This window comes from Chenopodium quinoa, unplaced genomic scaffold (assembly GCF_001683475.1).
Source record: "Chenopodium quinoa cultivar QQ74 unplaced genomic scaffold, ASM168347v1, whole genome shotgun sequence".
Classification (NCBI taxonomy): Eukaryota; Viridiplantae; Streptophyta; class Magnoliopsida; order Caryophyllales; family Amaranthaceae; genus Chenopodium; species Chenopodium quinoa.
In genome coordinates, this window is record NW_018742738.1 from 14414008 (window position 1) to 14435495 (window position 21488).

At 38.3% G+C, this 21488-nt stretch overlaps 1 protein-coding gene and 1 long non-coding RNA gene across 2 annotated transcripts; both read right to left on the reverse strand.

Moving 5' to 3' along the window:
* Positions 1-4578: 4578 nt before the first annotated feature.
* LOC110724116 (serine/threonine-protein kinase WNK8-like) lies at positions 4579-9389 on the reverse strand. Its single transcript, XM_021903512.1, has 3 exons — positions 9298-9389; positions 4852-5410; positions 4579-4719 (listed from the first exon to the last, which is right to left on the reverse strand). Exons 1-3 carry the CDS (start codon positions 9387-9389, stop codon positions 4579-4581), a joined length of 792 nt encoding a protein of 263 aa, XP_021759204.1.
* A 3858-nt stretch (positions 9390-13247) lies between these two features.
* Positions 13248-16172, reverse strand: LOC110724309. Its single transcript, XR_002511951.1, has 4 exons — positions 15820-16172; positions 15539-15608; positions 13539-13605; positions 13248-13436 (listed from the first exon to the last, which is right to left on the reverse strand). It is a non-coding gene; the product is annotated as an uncharacterized LOC110724309 (long non-coding RNA).
* Between the last annotated feature and the right edge of the window lie 5316 nt (positions 16173-21488).

Consider the following 21488-nt stretch of genomic DNA (forward strand, 5'->3'; position numbering starts at 1 on the left):
CGGCCATGGGTGGAAAGATCGCAATCCCGTCGCCTAGGCATGCTATTATAAAAATAAAAATCTAAATGTTTAGCATCATTTCCTAAGACGTTTAGTTTGAGTTGCATTCTAACAAAAATATCTAAATGCTTAGCATCACTTCCTAAGTTATTTAGTTGTTTATCGCATTATACGCTAAATTTTACCTCAAGGCTAAAAATTGGCAAAATAATGGAATTATTTGTAGTATTTAGTTTCTCCATGACGGACTAATACTATGTTCTCCTAATTGCATGATACTATGTTCTCCATGACAATGTAGTACATACACAATACAAAACATGTCTCAAAGTTGCACAAAAACAATAGATTGACGCATCATAGCATATTTTACAAGATCTACAACCAACAGGTCATCAATCCAAGTGCAAAAGAACAACATGAACAACAAGGAGCACCATTTACCACAAGTAGTGCCAAAAATGGTGATTTTGCTCAAATCCTCACCAAATCATGCAATTTTTGTCTCAAATCGCTCACAAACACGCATAGATACATATACAAGTAAATTCATAGCAATAATTTCAACATAAACCACAAAATAAAAAAAATGCCCAAATTGATTTTTAAGGGTTTTTCATGAAATTACTCATTTGAAGCAAATTCGAGGCAAAATCAAGGGAAACTTACATGGATCCTTGTAGAGAATCAAAAATGAGGAAAGTAGCAAAAAATTAGACCATAATTGATGAAGGTTTGAGCTCCAAAAGCTCGAAAAACCACGAAGATCAGAACAGCCGCCGTAACACGGTCAGGCGAGGCTGCGACACGGTGAGCCAAATACGTGTCACAGGGATGAAATCCCGTGTCACGGTAAGCACAGGGGACGCCGGAGCTCCAATTAACAGCAAACAGCAACGCGGCAGTGAGCAGCAAGCAGCAAGCAGTAGCGGAGAATTTTTTTTAAAAAAAAAGGGGAGGCAGAACCGCCGTGACACGGGAGATGATTCCGGCTGACGGGAGCAAACTCTGAGCGCCGGTGAGAAGCCGCTGAGACACAGGAATCCGAGCAAAAAGAAATTTTTTTTTTCTTATTTTTGGGTGAAAACCGGACAAGAAAGAGAAATGGTGGATGAGCAAAATGGGAGAAATGGTTGATATTTAAAGCCAAAAAAAAAAAAAAAAAAACATCCCGTGCAACGGATCCCGTTCCCATGTAACGGTAATATATTGGCGTGCCCCATGTGGTTTGACTGGTCAAAGATGCCAATTGACTGGTTTTCAGCCAACAGAGTTCCCGCGTCACGAGAATCTGCTCCGCGACACGGGAATTGGTCCCGTCTGACTGCAAAACGCTACCGTGTCGCGGGATGCTTCCACGTGGCACGGGGTTCAGAATATTCTTTTGCACATTTTTCGAAGCTAACAGCGAATATTTCTGGTGTTTTTTTACCAAAGCTGCACGATTTTCCGCGCAAACTGGACAGTTAATTTTTCGGTAAAATTACGCGGAAAATTCTAACTGACGGTTGGAGGGTACCAAAATTACTATTTTGCCCCTAGAAGCATTAAAGTCATGTTGTCGATATTTTAAGCACCTAATATGGTCGGATAATCGACTTGAAAAGTGTGAATCATCTGTGGCCCACGTTCGGGGATAATCGAACCATCATACACTTGTAAATTTCAGCGATTACAGTAGTCGTCGGCTTTCCTCGGGCTTGGAAAGCGTTATCGGTGGATTTTTCTTCAAGTATAGAAAACCGCCAAGTCGGCTTTCCTCAAGCATGGAAAGCGTTATCGGTGGATTTTTTTCTTCAAGCATAGAAACCGTCAAGTCGGCTTTCCTCAAGCATGGAAAGCGTTATCGGTGGATTTTCTTCAAGTATAGAAAACCGCCAAGTCGGCTTTCCTCAAGCATGGAAAGCATTATCGGTGGATTTTTCTTCAAGTATAGGACACAGCCAAATTCCTTTATCGGCTTTCCTCAAGTATGGAAGGCGTTATCGGTGGATTTCTTCAAGCATAGAATGACACCAAATTCATACGTCGACTTTCCTCAGGCATGGAAAGTATTATCCGGTACGTTTCTTCAGGCTTAGAAAACTACCAAACTCTTCAGTCGGCTTTCCTCAAGCATGGAAAGCGTTTCAACAAATGTCACCCGGTGGATTCCTTCAAGCATAGGAAGCTGCCAAATTCATTTGTCACCGATACACTGGTGCCAGATACGTGTTCTATCCTTTTACTCTTTTATCTGTGGAATTAACATTTTTCTGAAGGTATCGGCGTATACAGAGTGATTTAGGATCGCAGAACGTCTTAAATCATTCTCCGTCCCTATCGACTACTTTGACTATCGTTTTCGAAACTAACGTTTCTACAAACTCTGTTAAAGTGGGGGTTTCTGTAGACACCTAAAAATGTCTCCCCAGAACCAAACTCGTTGATGAACAACCTTTCACCGCCACTATTGGTCGGATTCAGTATTTAATCCCGAGAGTGCTTAAAAAAATCGTATTTGATTAAATTCATATTTTTGAACAGTCCGTGGATTAGTCTTGATGTTTGGTAAAAGCATAGTTTTAATTTCAGCCCAAATTTATTATTTAATTTTAGCCCAAACCGTTTATTTATTTTATTTAATTATTTTCTTATTTTAGCCCAAATAATAATAAGTCAGAAAAGGCCCGAAATTATCAATCGACACTTAAAATGCCGAATGAAATTAGGGTTAAAAATGTATTTAGACGGAAAAGCGGGCTGGGAATTCCCGCGCCACGGCAGATACCCACCGTGTCACGGGAATAATTCCCGTCTGACGGTGGGATTTCTCGTGACACGGGAAATTCTGTGTCTTTTCCGCGTAAACCCTTAACGCGTTTTCTTCCCCGTTTACTGAAAATTTTCCGCGTCACACTAAAAATGCACCGTGTCACGGGAATGTTTCCCGTCTGACGGTGGGACTTCCCGTGTTACGGTACAGTTTGCCGTGTCGCGGGATACTTTTTTAGGGTTTTTATCATTTTAGGGTTCCGTGTGCTCCCTCAGCACATTTTCTCTATAAATACCCCCTCATTTCTGATGTACGGGGCATCATGTAATTCTCTAGTTAATTTTCTCTCTTCTATGCTTTAGCCTAAACACTAGCCTACCCTTCTTATTTCAAAATTTCTTCTTCAAGTACTCCAAGGAGTCCATACTTTACTCGTGGTTCTGTCCTTAAGCCAAGGCGTGAAAGGTAGAACTGTTTGAGGGTTTGGCCCCAAATCAACTCTAGTTTATTTATTTTAATTTAATTATTATTTTATTATTATTTCCTTGAAGTTACTAACTCGTTTATTATTTTGTAGTTGCAAACAAACAGAATCAAAGTAAGAATTATGTTCCTTTTATTTCTATTATTATTCTAACGATTTTATATTGTTGGAATTATGGCTAAATTGCTTCCAATATTAATATTTATTCTATTATTGTTATGATCACCATATTGCATGTTTAAAGGGAATATGTAATTGAAAATCACGCCTAATAAGATAATTTGGACAACCGGTTTAGGTTCCTTTTTAATCTTGTTATTTAATCAAGTGATCACTAATATTTTAGAATTATATGTTGCATTAATATTCAACCAATTTAGCCTAATAATAGTTTGGAGCGAATTGAATATTTTATTTGTATGCCTTTGAGATCGCAGGAATCACTTTTCACTATAAGAATTGAGAAGAGGTCAATACGGGCGAATGTGACTCCATGACTCACTTCGTACCATCATCCCCGATCCTCATTTCGTGGTTCCGAAGCATATGGAGTTAGTAATCTCATATATTATGAATGGGGTGTAACCTTCACGGGTCAATCGTTGTTGCCTATCGTTGTCCCTTATCGTGGTTGCCTTTTTATGATCTGTGAACGGTTTACAAGTTCCTTAAAAACTTGTTGGCGGCTCCCTACTTTCCTTGTCCCTAATCGTATATGTCAATTCCCACTTCCTATGAGTGTCAAGCATATTCACACATGCTTTTAACGTAGGCGCACTTCGAGCGACACCTACAGGAGTGCAACATCCTAAGGCTATTGAAGCATATTGAAGTTGATTGTCACTTCGTCCGAGATGCTATTTCAGAAGGGTTGATTGATCCATCCTATGTTCCTACACGTGAACAACTAGCCGACATCTTTACCAAGGCTCTCGGCAAGGCTCAATTTGATTTATATATTGCTTGGCAAGTTGGGCATCTTCACTCCACCTGCTCCAACTTGAGGGGGGTTTTAGGAATATATTTAGGAAATCTTATCATATATTTGTGATTATTATCATATACTTAGTTTCCTAGTTTATAGGCTTAAGATATATATTGAAGATATTAATTTGTTATGCTTAGGAAGCTATGTACTCTATATATTTGAGGATCAATCAATGAACAAGGGTAAGCTTTCAGCCCTACTTTGACAAAAACATATCTAGAACTATTCTGAACATTTCAGTACTATGACATTAACTGATGAATCTAGAAATAAGCTACTGACATGCCAAGAAATAACCGAATTCTGAAGCAACTATACTCTTTCTTCCTGTATGTTGCCACTTCCCTCATCTTAATCACTCCCATAAGACGTTTCACCTTCCCGCCCTGCGAGTGTTTCTGCCATCAGTGGGGCATTTTCAGAAGCAGCAGCTGTGTTACTGTCGTCGACATCACCCTCAGGCTCTGCAGCTGCACTAGTGATGGTAGCAGGCTGCAGTTGAATTGTAGGCAAGGGCCAGGGAAATAGTACTGATGTACTGCCAGAAGGCGCAGTACTCGGTGCAAGAAACGGGTGTTTCAGGAGTTGAGTTATTGTAGTTCCGACATCTCAGGAAACACACACCTGAATGAAGCTCTTAATCCCTTGGTCTTGTAATTTTTTTAACAGCCTAAAATCCATTTTTCGCGATGTGCTGTCTGCAGCATCCTTATTCACCATCTGTAGCGCACACAACCCAACACAGTACATCTCAGACCGCTCTATCCTTCGAGTAATAACAGCATTATACTCAGGACTATCAACAGTCGTTGCGACACTCAAATCTCCTAGCTTAATCTTGCCTGAGTTTCCAACAACAAAGATGTTTTCGCGCTTTAAATCATCGTGAATAATCGGTTCATCTTGACTGTGAAGAAAATGAAGCCCTGACAGAATCTGTTGACAGCAATTCTTGATTGCTGGACTGTTTTCTTTAACCTGATGTTTCTGAGTGTAATCCTTCAAATTCCCAGAATAAAGCTCAGTAATCATGTTAAACTCAACTTTGTTTTCTAATCCAAAAGGCCAATAATGGTAGCATTTGATTACATTTTCATGATCAAATCTCTTTAAAGACCTAGCTTCTCTCAGCAAATAAACAAGATTATTAAGTAATACAAATTTCTTACACCAAGCAACTTCTCTGCCATTAGTCTCATCATATCCCAAATAAACTTTAGATCGCCTTCATCAATCAGCTTACTGTACCTTGTGTATTGCCCTGTCGGATCTGTCTCCTCAACCGTCTAATCGCCGTCTCCTCTGCTTGAACTCGAACCCGCCATTACTAGTAAAGAATAACAGCAAAACACAGAACTAAAGAAAGATTTGCAATGGAATCAAGCTAATGAAGTTGATTTCTATGGATTAATGGAATTTTTGTTGGGTTATTAGGAGAAAAAACAGAATGTTTGAAATAATGGGTTGATGATGAAATGAATTAGAAATTTAGAATGGTATTTATAATGGCAAGTGTTTAAGTTATTACTTATATCCAAACCGATTTTATCCAGTTGTAGTTAGTTAAGTCAGTTATCAAGATTAAGAATTAGAAAGTGCCCTTTCTTAATTTTTTTAATTAAAAAAAAAAAACTTTAATTTGCCCTCTGTTCAATAATATTTTATTTTTTAAATTTTATTTAAGAGATATTTCTTATCCCTACCCTATAAAAAGTACAAAAGAACTAATGAATAGTGCGATTACTTTTTTACCCATAAAAATGTTTATTTATCTGTATACCCTTTTATAAAAATGTTTATTTACCCATATACCCTTTTATGTCATATTAACTGTTATGCTTCCATATTTATTTCTCTAGTCTTCCTTCCCTTCCAACTTCCAACCTTTTTCTCTCTTTTAAACCCCCCTTTCTCTCTTCTTCCTCCTTTACTTCCCTAATCTCTTTCTCTCCTCCATTAAAGCGAAGGAGCCCTCCATTAAAGCACCTACCGAGCTAAGCCACATGAAGAAGAGGAAGAGGAAAAGGAGGAGGAGGAGGAGAAAATAGTTGAATTTAATGGCAAAACTATTTAACGTGAAAATAATCATCTTCAAAGGGTGGGGGAATAGTCTGGATATAACCCACTTTGTTACTATTTTTTTTAAAATAAACAAATAAACACACACACACACACAAACCCACTGAATTTAATTACCTAATCATCTAATTAGAATTTTTTTGGAAAAATTGTCAAAAATAAAATGACCTTTCAGCCGTCTTCTAAAAATAAAACCACCTTTTAATTATCCTGTAATAAAACGACCTTTGATAGCCATCTGCCAAAAATAGAATGGTACCGGCTGATAACCTATTGAACAGGTTGATGAGACACGTGTAGCAATACGATAGGTTGGTTTTTTTTTTTTACAATTTATTTCTTATTTTTAAAAAATGATTTTAATAAAAAAAAAATACAACCCTGCCATGAAACCGGCCTTTCCACGGTCAGTGAACTCAACCCCAATCCTTGCCATCGCGAACCCAACTCAGTCCCAACCCCCACCCCTGACGTCGTCGACAAAAATCCTGTACCACCCTTGCGTATATTGGCGAACCGCACTCCAACCTCCATCCATTTTTGTGTGGAATTTAACGATTGGGGGTTTAGGTTGGTTAGTGGGTTGGTTTAGGGTAGTTTTGAGGCAGTTTCAAGGAGGTTGGGTGGTTAAGAGGTGGCTATAAGGTCGGTTTTGGGGTGTGTGGAATGGGTAAGGGGGTTTTAAGGGCGTGGTTATGGTTTCGGGGGTGGCTGCGGGATGGTTTCAAGGGTGGCTGCGGGATGGTTTCGTGGGTGTGGGGTGGGTTTTAGGGTGGTTACAAGATGGGGTTTTGGAGTTGTGAATGGTTGAGTGGTGGCTGGGAGGAAGGGGAGGGGCTACAAAGGTGGTTAAGGGGTTGGAAGGTTCAAAGGGGGATAGGCTTTTGGTGACTTGTGGGCGGTGGCTTACTGTTAGGGGGAGGGGTAGGAGATTTTTTTTTATTTTTTTTATTTTACTTTTATGAATTGTATTTTTTTTTAATTAAAAATGAATTCTTTTAAAAGAAAATTGAAAAAAATGATCGTAGCCAATCGCATTATGACACTTGTCCGGGTTTAACCTTTTAAACAGGTTTCTGGTTTTTTGTTCTATTTTGAGCAGATGCATGTCAAAGGTCATTTTATTATGGAATAATCAAAAGGTCGTTTTATTTTTGGAAGATCGCCCAAAGGTCGTTTTATTTTTGACAATTTTTCCAAATTTTTTTAAAAGTTTTTCTGTTAAATTTTTAGTTGTAACATTTTAACCTTCACGCTTGTCAATACATAATTTCAATCTCTTGTATCTCTAATTATAGACATATAAATAATCTAAAGATTAAATATTTAAAACATATATATAAATCGAAATGAATCTAATAAAATCATACATGACTATTTTGCCTAACAAAAAAAGTCAATAAAATAAAGATCAATTATTAAAAAAAAATAAAAAATGAAAAATGTATATATTTTAAAGTGTTGCAACTAAAAGTGGCGTAGACTCCCCTAGTATTTTTTAAAAGTGAATAGTAACTGCTACTACTAGTCTACTAGTAACAAAAGTCGTTTTTTCGGGCCGGTGAACATTTATACTACGTATTACGAATATTATTATTATTATTATTGTTGTTGTTGTTGTTGTTTAATCAGAATCCTTAGTGAGAAAGCTAATTTTCCTTTGTCATCATTAATCACCTTTTCTACTTCCCTTCCAGACGACTGCAGTACTGATCTTAGCCTCTGATCACTCGAACCAGGAGGCGGGAATTCCACAATACTAGTTAGCCTCAAATTTGGAATACTGCATCCTGTTAAATACTCAGTTCAAGAAACGGATCATTCAACAGTTCAATCGCGGTAGGTCTGACATTACACCTCCTATACACTTCTGAATATCTCCTTAGAGCAAACACAATGGTTGCCCACAACTATTGTGGTTATTGCTTATTTTAATAATTTCTATATCTTCCACCTCATCTATAACCACTCTTATACCCATTTAATAACCAATGCCTCCCAATAGTTAACCACAACTTTAGCACTATTCGAAAATTGTTGAAAATTTGTATCTAAATCTGAGTTGAGATCAATTGGAATGTTAGAATAGTAAGGTTGAAGATTTGGATTATTTTGGGGTTGTGATGAGTTCTGAGATTTTGTGGGTTTTTTTTTTTTATTAGATTTTGGAATATTCATCTCTACACAATTTGATAATAAAGAGAGTAATATTCACTAAAAAAAATGTTTCAAAATACCTCAATATTGGGCTTAATTTATAGAGATAAATAAAATAGAGCCGTTGTTTTTTTTTTTTAGAATTGTATTTTAAAAATTATGGCCGTTACAAAATTACAACGGTAATAAAATCAAAGCAAATCTCAACCATTGATTAAATGAATAGGTGTCACAATCTCTAGAAGCCTTGTCATTATGTGTCACTATAAAAAACAATAAAATATTCCATGACCAAGCTACAATAACCGGTTATTCTACTAACCAGGTTATTGAAAATTTCCCCCAAAAATTTCTCTCTCTTCATTATTTTATTATTATTCCACTTTCTCTCTCTTAATAATCAACCTCAATAACCAATGGCTGGGTATACTCTTAAGGGGTGTTTGGTATGAAAATTTGTAACATAGGAAATATAAACAAATAAGTGTTTCCATTTCTATTAGTTTGGTATGAGTTATGAGTAACAAATACCGTTTCCAAAGGGTAACAAAATCCCCCAAATTGTTACCCTTATCCTACTAGTGGAAACAAAATGTGTTTCCCTCCTCAATCATAAACTCCTCAATTTGTTTTCATTTTATAAAGATACCAAACATATATCAAAGGTAACGTGTATCATTACCCTTTCCCTTATATAAATCATTTCAATTCCGTTTACGGAATTTATACCAAACGCCCCCTTAAAGTTCTTGGTCCATCACTCTCTGCAGCTTATCACACGAGTCCCTCCATCTCCTCTGTACAACATCCTTTTACACCATCTGTAGTACACACGTCCCAAACTCGTAAATCTCAGACCGCGCATTTGCAACAGCATCAGCATCAGCATTACTGCTGTCAGTACTACTACCCGGTTCAAAAACCATCGCGCTACATAAATCACTAAGCTTAATTACACCCGAATTTCCAATAACAAAGAAGTTTTCCAAGCAAAGACTACGAATATAAATGGGTGGAATAAGACCGTGAAGATAAATCAACACCCCAAGAACATGCCTACACCAATTTTTAATTGGAGTAGTATCTTCAAATCTTCCAATCCAATGTTTCTTGGAATAATCTCAAATTCCCACAATAAATTTCAGTAATCATGTTAATGTGATGAACCGAGTCAACGACACAAGTCAACCTATGATGGTTTATTCGAGGCGCAAGAAGGGTGATCAAGCAGCAACATAGGGAAGCAACATTACTTTGCAACAAGCTAAGACAAAGTTAATTAAAAGGAAGAGAAGGAAAGCAAGCAAGCTAGTTCTTTTATGTCTTAGAATGGTTTTTCCATTTTAGCTAAGTATCACATGTATTAGCTTTCAAGGTCATGTTGACCATTAGCAATCTCTAGTATAAGTTAGTAGTGATAGCAATTTGAAGGATTATCCAGAAAATTGTGAGAGAATTCTTGAGAGACTTGTGGCCTCAAGCTACTAGAGAGATTAATAGCCTCAAGCTATACTACCATCCTTAGTTTGTAATTCTCAATTAACCAGTAATTAATCTTCAAGCTTTCCCTTCCATAGATAGAGTAATTTCATTATATTGCCTTGAGTTAATTCAGGTACACCACAGTTGGTATCAGAGCGGTGGTCCTGTGACCGCCGGTACCGGAAACCACCAGCAACAAAAAAAAACAAAAAATCCGCCATGGAAACAGACGTTCCCCCAAAGACTCACCGCCATAGAAGAGACACTCACAGCCATTCAAGAGAAGTTACAACCACAGGACGACAACCTCACTCGTGCGGTGGCGGCAGCCATTAAAGCAGCAATGGAGGAGGAGCGGAAGGAAATTGCGAAGGAACGAAAAACGACTGAGGAGGTAGTAGCAGCCACCGTCAATCGATTGGAGGCACGTCTTGACACCTTCCGAATCACGGTGGATATGCAAGGTGCCGCCGATCGAGCAAAAATTGCCAAAATTCAAGAAGAATTGGAGAAGGCAAAAGGGAATCAGCAACAACAACCGGTGACTCATCCACACGAACAGCCGGTGGTTGGGGAGAACACTTCCCAGCCGGAGTTAGAGAGAATACGCACTCCTTCCGGGGAGAAGACGTTTGACGAACCGGGATGGCACCCACCTGATATTGGGTGGCGCGGCGGTGGCGGGGGAAGCATCGGCGGAGGACAGTGGAAGCACCGCAAGCTCGAGATGCCCGTTTTCGAGGGGGCGACCCGGATAATTGGACCGCACGTGTGGAGATGTTCTTTTAGTTTTATCGATTTTCGGAGAGGGAAAAGATGGAAGCCACGGTGGTGGCTATGGATGGAGCGGCTCTCAAATGGTTTCAAGGGGAGCAAAAACGGCGTCCGTTCTACGGGTGGCCGGATCTCAAGCAAAGGGTCCTCAACGAGTTCCGAACGGCCCACGCCGGTACTTTACATGAGCAGTGGTTGGCGGTTGAGCAGGTGGGAACGGTGGCCTAGTATCGCCAGCGTTACATTGAAATGGCGGCGCCGCTAGAGGATATCCCTGAAAGTCTGATGCTTGGTCAGTTTATCAATGGCCTCAAGGATGAAATTAAAGCTGAGTTACGTCTCCTCAACCCAGCTGATTTAGAACGAGCCATGGAGATGGCAAGCCGAATTGAGGAGAAGAATGGGGCCCAACAAAGGAAGAAGCCCGTGGTAAATTGGAAGGGAGGCCCCATTGGTGGGTCTACTTCCTCACATCTCACCCAGCAAAGTCAACTAGCCAACAAGGGAGGGCTCATTTCGACATATGGGCTGCCAAGTTCAAGTGGGCCGCCAAAAGCGTGGCCCAAAGCTCCAGAAGAATCGCAAGGTTCAGTCAACATGGGCCGGTCCAACCCCGGACCAGGCCGGAGTGCCACCGGAGGTGCTCGGAGATTGACCGAGTTCGAATTACAAGAAAGAAGGGCAAAAGGGTTATGCTTCCGGTGTGACGAGAGGTGGGGTGTGGGACATCGGTGCAAGCGGAAGGAGCTTAGTGTTCTTTTGGTGGCGGAAGGTGAAGAGGAGATAGAGCCGGAGGAGCCGGAGGATTCTTCGGCCGAGGACTTAAGTGGTGTCTCTCTATGTTCCGTGATTGGGATTCATAACCCAAAAACGATGAAGCTACGGGGGGTAATTAAGGGTCAAGAGGTGGTGGTAATGATAGATCCCGGAGCAACTCATAATTTTTTAGCTCTATCGGTGGTGGAACAAGCGGCCATTAAGGTGGATCAAGGGGGAGAGTTTGCGGTTGCCTTGGGCAACGGGGACACGGTCCGTGGGAGTGGGGTGTGTAAGGAAGTCAAGGTGGAGTTGAGTGGTGGGATAACCATCACGGAGGACTTCCTACCACTATCTTTAGGTAGTGCCGAGGTCATACTTGGGATACAATGGCTTGCTAAGTTGGGTTCAGTGGTAACTAATTAGCGAACCCATGTCATGAAATTCTCGATCGCCGGAGTTCCGGTCACCTTGACCGGCGATCCCATCCTTGAGAAAACTCAAGTCACGTTGAAGGCCATGATGAGAGTAATCAAGAAAGAGAAGCAGGGCTTGTTAGTAGAGTTAAACAAGATTGAGCCCACTGAATTGGGCCCAAAATCAGCAGGCCCACCCTCCTTCTTAGTGGGCATTTTGAATCAGTTTCATGAAGTGTTCAATATACCTAGTGGCGTACCTCCAAATAGAGGCCATGAGCACTCTATTACACTCAAGGATGGAACCGATCCAATTAGTGTTCGTCCATATAGGTACCCGCAAGTGCAAAAGGACGAAATCGAGAAGCTCATTCACGAGATGTTGGAAGTCGGCATCATCAAACCATCCTCAAGCCCTTTCTCGAGCCCGGTTTTGCTCGTGAAGAAAAAAGATGGCTCGTGGAGGTTTTGTGTAGACTACCAGGCCTTGAATAAGGAGACGGTCCCCGATAAGTATCCTATCCCCGTTATCGATGAGCTACTTGATGAGCTCCATGGTGCAACCGTGTTTTCTAAACTCGATTTAAAATCGGGTTACCATCAAATTCGTGTGAAGCCGGAAGATACCCATAAAACGGCTTTCCGGACCCATGAGGGTCATTACGAGTTCTTAGTGATGCCGTTTGGGCTTACTAACGCCCCGACTACTTTTCAATCACTTATGAACGATGTTTTCACTAGTACAGGAAAGGGATATTGCGACACTAAGAAATGGGCTTCTGCGACGCAAAAAAGCGCTGCTAGACCCTTTACCGACGCCACGAAAACTGTCGTTTAAGCCGGTGCCGCAAGACCCTATAGCGACACTATTTAATAACGTCGGTATAGTGTTTAAAAAAGCGTCGCGACCTTGACGTGCTTTTTGGCATCTTATAGAGGCACTTGTAAGCGTCGCCAATTCCTTGGAACCCGCATAGTACACAGCCTACCAAGGCACTTGTAAGCGCCGCCATAGCTTGTAAGGGAGTGCTTTTCTATACTTTTGGCGTCACTTTTAAGCGTCGGCATTATTTATGTAACGCACTTACCTATAGCCTATAAAGGCACTTTTAAGCGTCGTAAGAGGTAAACTACCACACTATCGTGCAATATGTAAAGGCACTTTTTAACATCGCAAGATGTACAATGGTGCGGTTCTGTAATAGCATCTATAATAACATTTAGAGCGTTACTAAATAACCTGTTTTTTACATGATAAAATTGTAAACACCAAAAATTTTATTAAAAATAAAAATTATAGTCATAAATGTCATCAAACAAAAGACATTGAAATAAAGTACCTAAAATCATTTAAACAAATAACCATCTAAAGTCCTATATATATATATATATATATAATAAAAAAAATAAAAAAACGTTCAGTAGCTAGAATGTACTTAATGCCAAAACCAAATCTATGCCAATATAAGATATATTTTATAAGACTAAATATTGATGCTTTAAAATTGCTTTCATGTTCCAACTTTGAAGTTGCCAAAGCATACCCTGCATGAGTGAAAACAAATAGTCAACTACTATATCAAAAATTATTATATGATGAATAAAAAATTAAAAAAAAAATGTTAGACATTTAATAACCAATCTAACCTTGGTAACGCAATAACTAATCTCTACGATTAGTGTCATTGTTAGCTCTGGGAGAAGCTTCAACATCCTACAAAAATAACAAAGGAGAAAAGTTATCAACTCCATATCATCAAGTTAAAAGGCGCAAATGTACCAATGACCAATCAATAATAAGAAATCAAACCTGGAAAATTACTACATACATATTACTAACATTCCCAACATTAAACACTCAAAGATGAAAGAGACATTCCCAACATTAAACAAAGTATTAATTAATAGTTCCTACATTACTAACATTATCGTCAATGTAATATGCAAAAGTGTTAATTTAGAATTTCGCAAACGACAATGTTCAACCAATTTCACTTAAAAGTACTGAAAAAAAATTGTAACCAGATTAGTACGATCCTTAATTAAGTTTTCCAAGTTCACACAACATATTTCTTTTATATGATTCTAGTAAGTAATCATACCAAAGAAAAATAAGCAACTTATGTAACTAGGAGACGGAAAATGAACAACACTGGAAAATGAAATGTTTATGAGTTTAATTTATTAGGCGAAAAGGAAAAAGGCAATCACGATATAACATATAGTAGATATAATTTTCAAATAATCTAATAACTTTAAGTAGCTTAAATGAATTAAATTAAGAAGATATTTTAGCCTAATGTAGACTTCTTTCTTTGGTTTTTAATACGTTCTTTTGGGTTGAGGATGTCTTATACACTACCAACAATTTGAATTTTTATAATTACAAATTAAAATTCATCCCCCCACCCCCAAATATCGAGAATGCAGTGCTTTACTAGTCTTATTGCAGCTTTAGAAAATAAATTTGATCCCTTGACACCTATAAGCACTAACCTTTAAGATTCTTGTCCTATATCATACCATGTGAAACACCAGATTGTAATATATATATATATATATATATATATATATATATATATATATACCCTAGTCTAGGATTACAGAAATATCACTTGAGATTAAAATACAAGTTTTTCTCCAAAAGGCTTGGCTCATGTTCTTATTATATCAGAAGCCGATGTGATTTTTGACCCAAAAAAAATAAAGGAGAACAGCAAGTCAAAGAAAAGAATTAGAGCAGCAACTTTTTACTTACAAATATATCATGTCAAGAATTCATGCCCACATACATGAACACTAGCCTTCTCTAAAGCTATATATCATAAATCCATTTACTTCCTATATTTCTAGGCTCTTCCCTAATCAACAATCTATTCCATGTAATCTTTTTTCTTACCCTTTTATTCTTTGCATCTAGTTTTGTTGGATTATTTCCAATAACATATCTTATATAGTTGTGTATAGGCAATTAGGATACCAACCAATATTATATAACCAAATGACACATAATTAAAATAGGCTAGAGGATAGGCTAGAAGATACATATTACAAACTCCACAAATCCAATCGTAAAAAAATGCCCACAGACTCTATAGTCAAGTTAACTACTCTACATTTTTCTTTTTTTTTTTTTTTTTTTGTGGGGGGGGGGGGGGGTGTGAAATGAAGTACAGTGTAGTTACTAATGCATTAAACATGTAGTAAGCCTATAAATTGCAAAGTAAAGGACTCTTAATACAATCTGTCTCATGTTTGAGGTGGATGAAAACTAACATACTATGATAGAAACAATATGTCTAATGGCTTAAAGGTGTCAAACAACCAAGTTTAATTTCATTGACATGATGTTTTGAGAATCTAATCATACTGGTTTAATTCATATTCAATTTGATTGAGATATATCATTGGACCTTATTAATTTCATTACTTATACAGAATTATGAGACATGAGTAATCAGGGTATATACTAAAGATTGAATTAAACACTCAAGAATACATAATTACAAAATTGATAGCCAAAGAAATTAAACACAGCACATGATAAGCAACATGAAACATTAAACACTTCTATTGATGAAAAATTGCTGAGAAAATATGCATTACATAGACGAAATTACATCTAAATAAACATGCAATAAACATACCTGAAAGTAGCCTCTTTTCTGGATCTCTTTCTTTTCGACAAGAATTTTTTTGAGAATATTGAAATTAAATCTGCAATTATAGCCGAAATTGATGGGCAAAACTGAGCTTAATTCAGCAAATTGCAATTGGAATTGGCGAAATAAACATATAAAGATTAGAAATTGACAAAACCCGGCAAAAAATCAGCAAATCGTGTAAATTAATTTGCAAAACAGAGAATTTAAGTAAATTAAAAGGGGAAATTCAATAGAAAAACAAAAAATTACGAGAAAAACTTTACCTTAGAATGAGAATTTTGAATTTGTATGGGTCGATTAAAATTCTCAAACAAAATTGACGAATTGGGCAAATTAAAAGGGAAAATTCAGCAAAAAGAAAACGAATTAAATGTTTATGGTTCGTCAAGTAAAAATTTGAGGATGATATTCAGAGAGATTAGGGAGATTGATGAGCGCACAATTGGGGCAATTTCATATTTTCAGTAGTGATAGGTTAGGGATTTGCAGAAGTATAGTGGGAGTCGTGGGAGTTTTGAAATATTTCACAAAATAAAAAAAACTAAGTGGCACGGTTTTTTTGGCTGTAACAACGCTATATTGCAGTGCTTTTTAATAAGCGCTCTAATTTTACACGGAAAGTGCATATTTCAGCACTGTTAACATGTTGCGCGGCTACCAATGCGCCTTAATAAACTGTTTTTGTAGTAGTGTTTCCGGCCTTATTTAAGGAGATTTGTGCTAGTTTTCTTCGATGATATATTGGTGTATAGCAAGACAACGGAAGAGCATCAAGATCACTTAAAATTGGTTCTACAAAAGTTGCAGGAACATCGACTCTACGCCAATTTTAAGAAGTGCGAATTCGGTAAATTAGAAATTGCATATTTTGGGCACATTATTTCGGCAGAAGGAGTCTCAATGGATGAGGAGAAAATTAAGTCCGTTCTTGAGTGGGAAATCCCGCGCAACTTGAAGGAATTAAGAGGATTTCTCGGGTTAACCGGGTATTACCGAAAGTTCATTGCACACTACGCTCAGATTGCAGGCCCTCTTACCTCGCAACTTAAAAAAGAGAGTTTTGGGTGGTCGGAGGCGGCAACAGAGGCTTTTCAGAAATTGAAAACCGCCATGACCACTGCCCCAGTTCTAGCTGTTTCGAATTTCAAGGAAGGGTTCGTGGTGGAGACGGATGCCTCAGGGTTCGATTTAGGGGCGGTGATGATGCAGAATGGGCGGCCCATTGCCTTTTACAGTAAGCTTCTTGGGGTGAGGGCCCGCGGGAAATCAATCTATGAGAAAGAACTAATGGCTATTTCTCTAGCGGTGTCGAAGTGGCGGCATTACTTGTTGGGTCGGTCGTTCGTTATTCGCACGGATCAACAAAGCCTTAAATTTCTAGCTGAGCAGCGTGAAGTGAGTGGCGAGTATCAACGTTGGTTAAGGAAGCTCGTGGGGTTCGATTTCACAATCCAATATAAGCTGGGCACCGCCAATAGGGTGGCTGATGCTCTCTCTCGGAGGGACGAAGGGGTGTTGGGAATGCCTGAGAAAATGCCAGAGAAAAATGTCGAGAGAAGGAAGAAGGAAGAGTTACTGCCTGGAGAAAAAGTCGAGAAGAAGAAGGAAAGAAGTTTGATTGTGTTTGGGGCTTTAGTCCACTCACAATATGTGGACTGGGCTGAGTTGGAGAGGGAGCTTAAAGAAGACAAATGGTTGGGTCAGATAGTTGTGGGCCTCAAGGAGGGAAAGGAGGGGCCCAAGGGCTTTCATTTGGAAGGAGATAGGGTCCTCTATAAGGATCGAATTGTTTTATCTAACTCATCCAAATTTGTTGAATTGCTTTTGCAGGAATATCACAGTTCACCCGTCGGAGGCCATGACGGAGAAATCAAAACCTATCTCCGCCTCGGCGCCGATTGGTTCTGGCCGGGGATGCGAAAAGCCGTTGGAAAGTTTGTGCGAGAATGTGAAGTCTGTCAGCGAAATAAGGCAGTGTGTAGAAATCCGTTGGGGCTACTTCAACCACTCCCAATTCCCGAAGCAATTTGGGAAGATATCTCAATGGATTTCGTGGAGGGGCTGCCGCCTTCTCGAGGGGTCGACACCGTGCTAGTGGTGGTCGATCGGCTCTCCAAATACAGCCACTTCATCGGACTCAAGCACCCCTTTAATGCACTCAAGGTAGCCGATGCTGTTGTCAAGGAGGTCGTTCGTCTTCATGGGTTTCCGGCGTCAATTGTGTCCGATAGAGATCGTGTTTTATGAGCACGTTATGGAAGGAATTATTCATATTGCAAGGTACAAGTCTCAACCGTAGTACGGCTTACCATCCTCAATCGGATGGACAAACGGAGATCGTGAACAAGAGTCTCGAAACGTATCTTCGTTGCTTCATTGCCAAGCAACCCAAGCAATGGGCTCGTTGGCTGCCGTGGGCGGAGTACTCATACAACACATCCCCTCACACCTCATCCAAGATGACTCCGTTCAAGATCGTATATGGGCGGGATCCTCCTAAGTTGTGGCGCTTAGGAGCAGGACAGACTATGGTTAGTTCGCTAGAAGAGAGCTTGCGGGAAAGAGATAACATCCTAGAGGAATTGCGAGTTAATTTAAATCGGACCCAGAAGATTATGAAGATTAATGCGGATAAGCACAGGCAAGCAGAGGACTTTGCAATTGGGGATAAAGTATTTTTGAAGTTGCAACCTTATAGGAAGAGGTCACTAGCCAAGAGACCTTATGAGAAGTTAGCAGCTAGGTTCTATGGGCCTTTCACAGTGTTAGAGCGGATTGGGAGGGTCGCGTACAAGCTGCTACTACCACCGGAATGCAAATTGCACCCTGTTTTTCACATTTCCCAACTAAAAAGTGCGCTCAATAGCCTACCCTGCAATCCCACAATCCCTCAGCAACTCTCGGCAGACTTGGAATTAGTGGTAGAACCTGAAGAATTGCTCGAAATCAGGCGAAGGAAACGCGGTTCTGCTTCTGTCTTGGAGGTACTCCTTACTTGGAAAGGGCTCCCACACTTTGAGGCCACGTGGGAGGACTATGATGCTGTTAATTTGCGATTCCCCGCCTTCCACCTTGAGGACAAGGTGAAACTCAAAGGGGGGAGTGATGTGATGAACCGAGTCAACGAAACAAGCCAACCTATGATGGTTTATTCGAGGCGCAAGAAGGGTGATCAAGCAGCAGCATAGGGAAGCAACATTACTTTGCAACAAGCTAAGACAAAGTTAATTAAAAGGAAGAGAAGGAAAGCAAGCAAGCTAGTTCTTTTATGTCTTAGAATGGTTTTTCCATTTTAGCTAAGTATCACATGTATAGTTTTCAAGGTCATGTTGACCATTAGCAATCTCTAGTATAAGTTAGTAGTGATAGCAATTTGAAGGATTATCCAGAAAATTGTGAGAAAATTCTTGAGAGACTTGTGGCCTCAAGCTACTAGAGAGATTAATAGCCTCAAGCTATACTACCATCCTTAGTTTGTAATTCTCAATTAATCAGTAATTAATCTTCAAGCTTTCCCTTCCATAGATAGAGTAATTTCATTATATTGCCTTGAGTTAATTCGGGTACACCACAGTTAAGCGTTACTATTTCATTCTTAAAATCGACCCAACAATCGTAACACTTCATTATATTATCATGGTCTAACTTATGTAACAACTTAGCTTCTTTGTATAATATCTCGTGATTTTCAGTAGTTAACACTGTCTTACTCCAAGCAATATCTCTGCCAGTAACTCCATCAAATCCCTTAGAGCATCCCCATCAATGAGCATTTTTTTGCTCATGAGCAAAAATGGTGAGCAAAAATGGTAGAAGATGTTCCCCATCAATGAGCATATTGAAAAATGCTCATGAGCAAAATGAAAATTGCTCATAGGATGAGCATTTTTTAAGATGAATAGTAATCATGTGGGGTCCACAATACAAGTAAAAAAAAGAATTAAAAATAATATAGTAGAGAGAAATATAAAAGGGTATTAGTAAAAGTAAGAGAGAAGATGTATTAGAGAGAGAATGGGGAAGAATTTTTTTTTTATCATTGGTGGGATAAAAATATAATCACAAAAATGCTCATGGGTTGAAAGAGAGAAAGTGGGTAGAGAGAGAATGAGGAAACCAATTTTTGCTCATTGGTGGGAATGCTCTTATAGACTACTTTCGAGCTGCTCGGTTCTTTGATGAATTGGTTTCCTACTGATGGCTTCTTTAGCCTTAGTACCGGTTGTACAATGATAATGTCATCGTACCTTGCGGATTGACGTGTCAGGTTTCTCTCTACGATCTTAAGCTCGTCTGCCTGTGAACTCGAAGCCGCCATTAATGGAATAAGGTTGATTTTTATAGATGAAACATTTGTTAGTTATGAAGTAAAAACAGAATATTTGATAAAATGATTTATTGCAGTAATGTAGATAGCTATTTATAAACTTAGTTTAGTTAGATGTTACTTGTAAGTTGTAACCAAGGTATTTTTTAAGTGATTAATCTTCAATCATCCATTAGTTTTAGTTAATTAATTCGGTTATCAAGATCAAGAAACAGAATGTACCCTTTCTTGATTTTTATTTTCTTAAATTGTTAAATTCAACCTTTCGTTAATGGCAGATTGGCGGGTACAATAAATTATTATTACGGAGTAAATGATTTTTTTTTTTTTGAAAGATTTGTTTGATGTATTTTTATTTATTCCCTAATCGTTAAAGCATTGAAGTGGTAAAAATAGTTTACTCCAAGTTAGCTAAATAAAATTATTGGTGGGTCTAATTAAACACACTTTTTTTCTTCACATAATATTTTTAGTTAGATCCATTATTTATTAGTGGTAGATATATATTATTAGCGGTTAACATCTACTTCCTCCGTTCTTTTTTACTTGACCCGCTTTGACTTTTATACTATTCACTACTCCTCTTTTGACTGTCTTTTGTGAATAATATGTAAGGAAAAACATATTCATGAAAGATATTTTTGAATTCGTCTCAATAAATACTATCATAATATATAACATTTATGATTTTTACTTACGGAGAATTAAAGTTATTGATCGTTAAAGTTTTGTATTGACAAACGTGATAAAAGAAACAGGTCAAGTAAAAAAGAACAGAGGAAGTAGTTATTTTTCTTTTTGGAAATAAAATATCAATAATCACTTATTCCACTAAATTTTTCTTTTTATTTAGGAACCAAAATATCTAAGTATACTTTTCGTCGCATAAAATAGGTACGTTCTAATTTTTGTTACATTAATGTTCTGATTTTATCAAAACATAAGTTTAATTTAACCTAATTGCTTCAAGGACCAATGCGATTAATAGTAAGTTAGACGCTTATTTATTGAATGTGGGTTGAGGCTGCATAAACAGTCAAAGTTAGCCTCAACTAACCAACCCTTAGGACGATTAATAGTAAGACGCTTAATAGTAACTTATAGAGTAATGAGATGAGAGTATTGAAAAGTAAAGAAATTGTAAATGGAAGATACTAATTATAAAGAAACAAAAACAAACTGCATATATAGTCTCAAATTTTATTAAAATCTTACAACTAATACACCAATGTTCACACATCTAAAATTTCTAAATCAAACTTAGGGCCTGTTCTCATTGACTGAACTCAGCTGAACTGAACTGAACTGAATTGAGCTGAACTGAACTGAACTAAATATTTTATAAGAGAAGGAAATTAGGAGCTTTACTGAACTGAACTGAACTGAATTTCAACGTAAGAGAACAGACCCTTATTGACACACTAAGTTTCACTAACATACCTAGATTTGTTCAGAAAATTTCTGTACTAGACTTAAAACCAAATTCTATTTTTGCACTAAACAATCAAACTCATGAGTATAATATTTACTTTTCATTGTGTCTTCCTGTTGCCACGTCCCTCGTCGTGATTACTCCAATCAGAACCTTAGGATGCTTGCTGCAAT

Excerpts from the sequence above, each read along its gene's own strand:
- LOC110724116 (XM_021903512.1), bottom strand. The coding sequence starts at position 9,389 with ATGGTTTTTGAACCGGGTAGTAGTACTGACAGCAGTAATGCTGATGCT. Across the intron at positions 5,411-9,297 it reads GAGATTTACGAGTTTGGGAC|AGAAGTTGCTTGGTGTAAGA; the intron begins GTGTGTACTACA and ends GACTAATGGCAG. Across the intron at positions 4,720-4,851 it reads GGATTAAGAGCTTCATTCAG|CCTGCTACCATCACTAGTGC; the intron begins GTGTGTGTTTCC and ends ATTCAACTGCAG.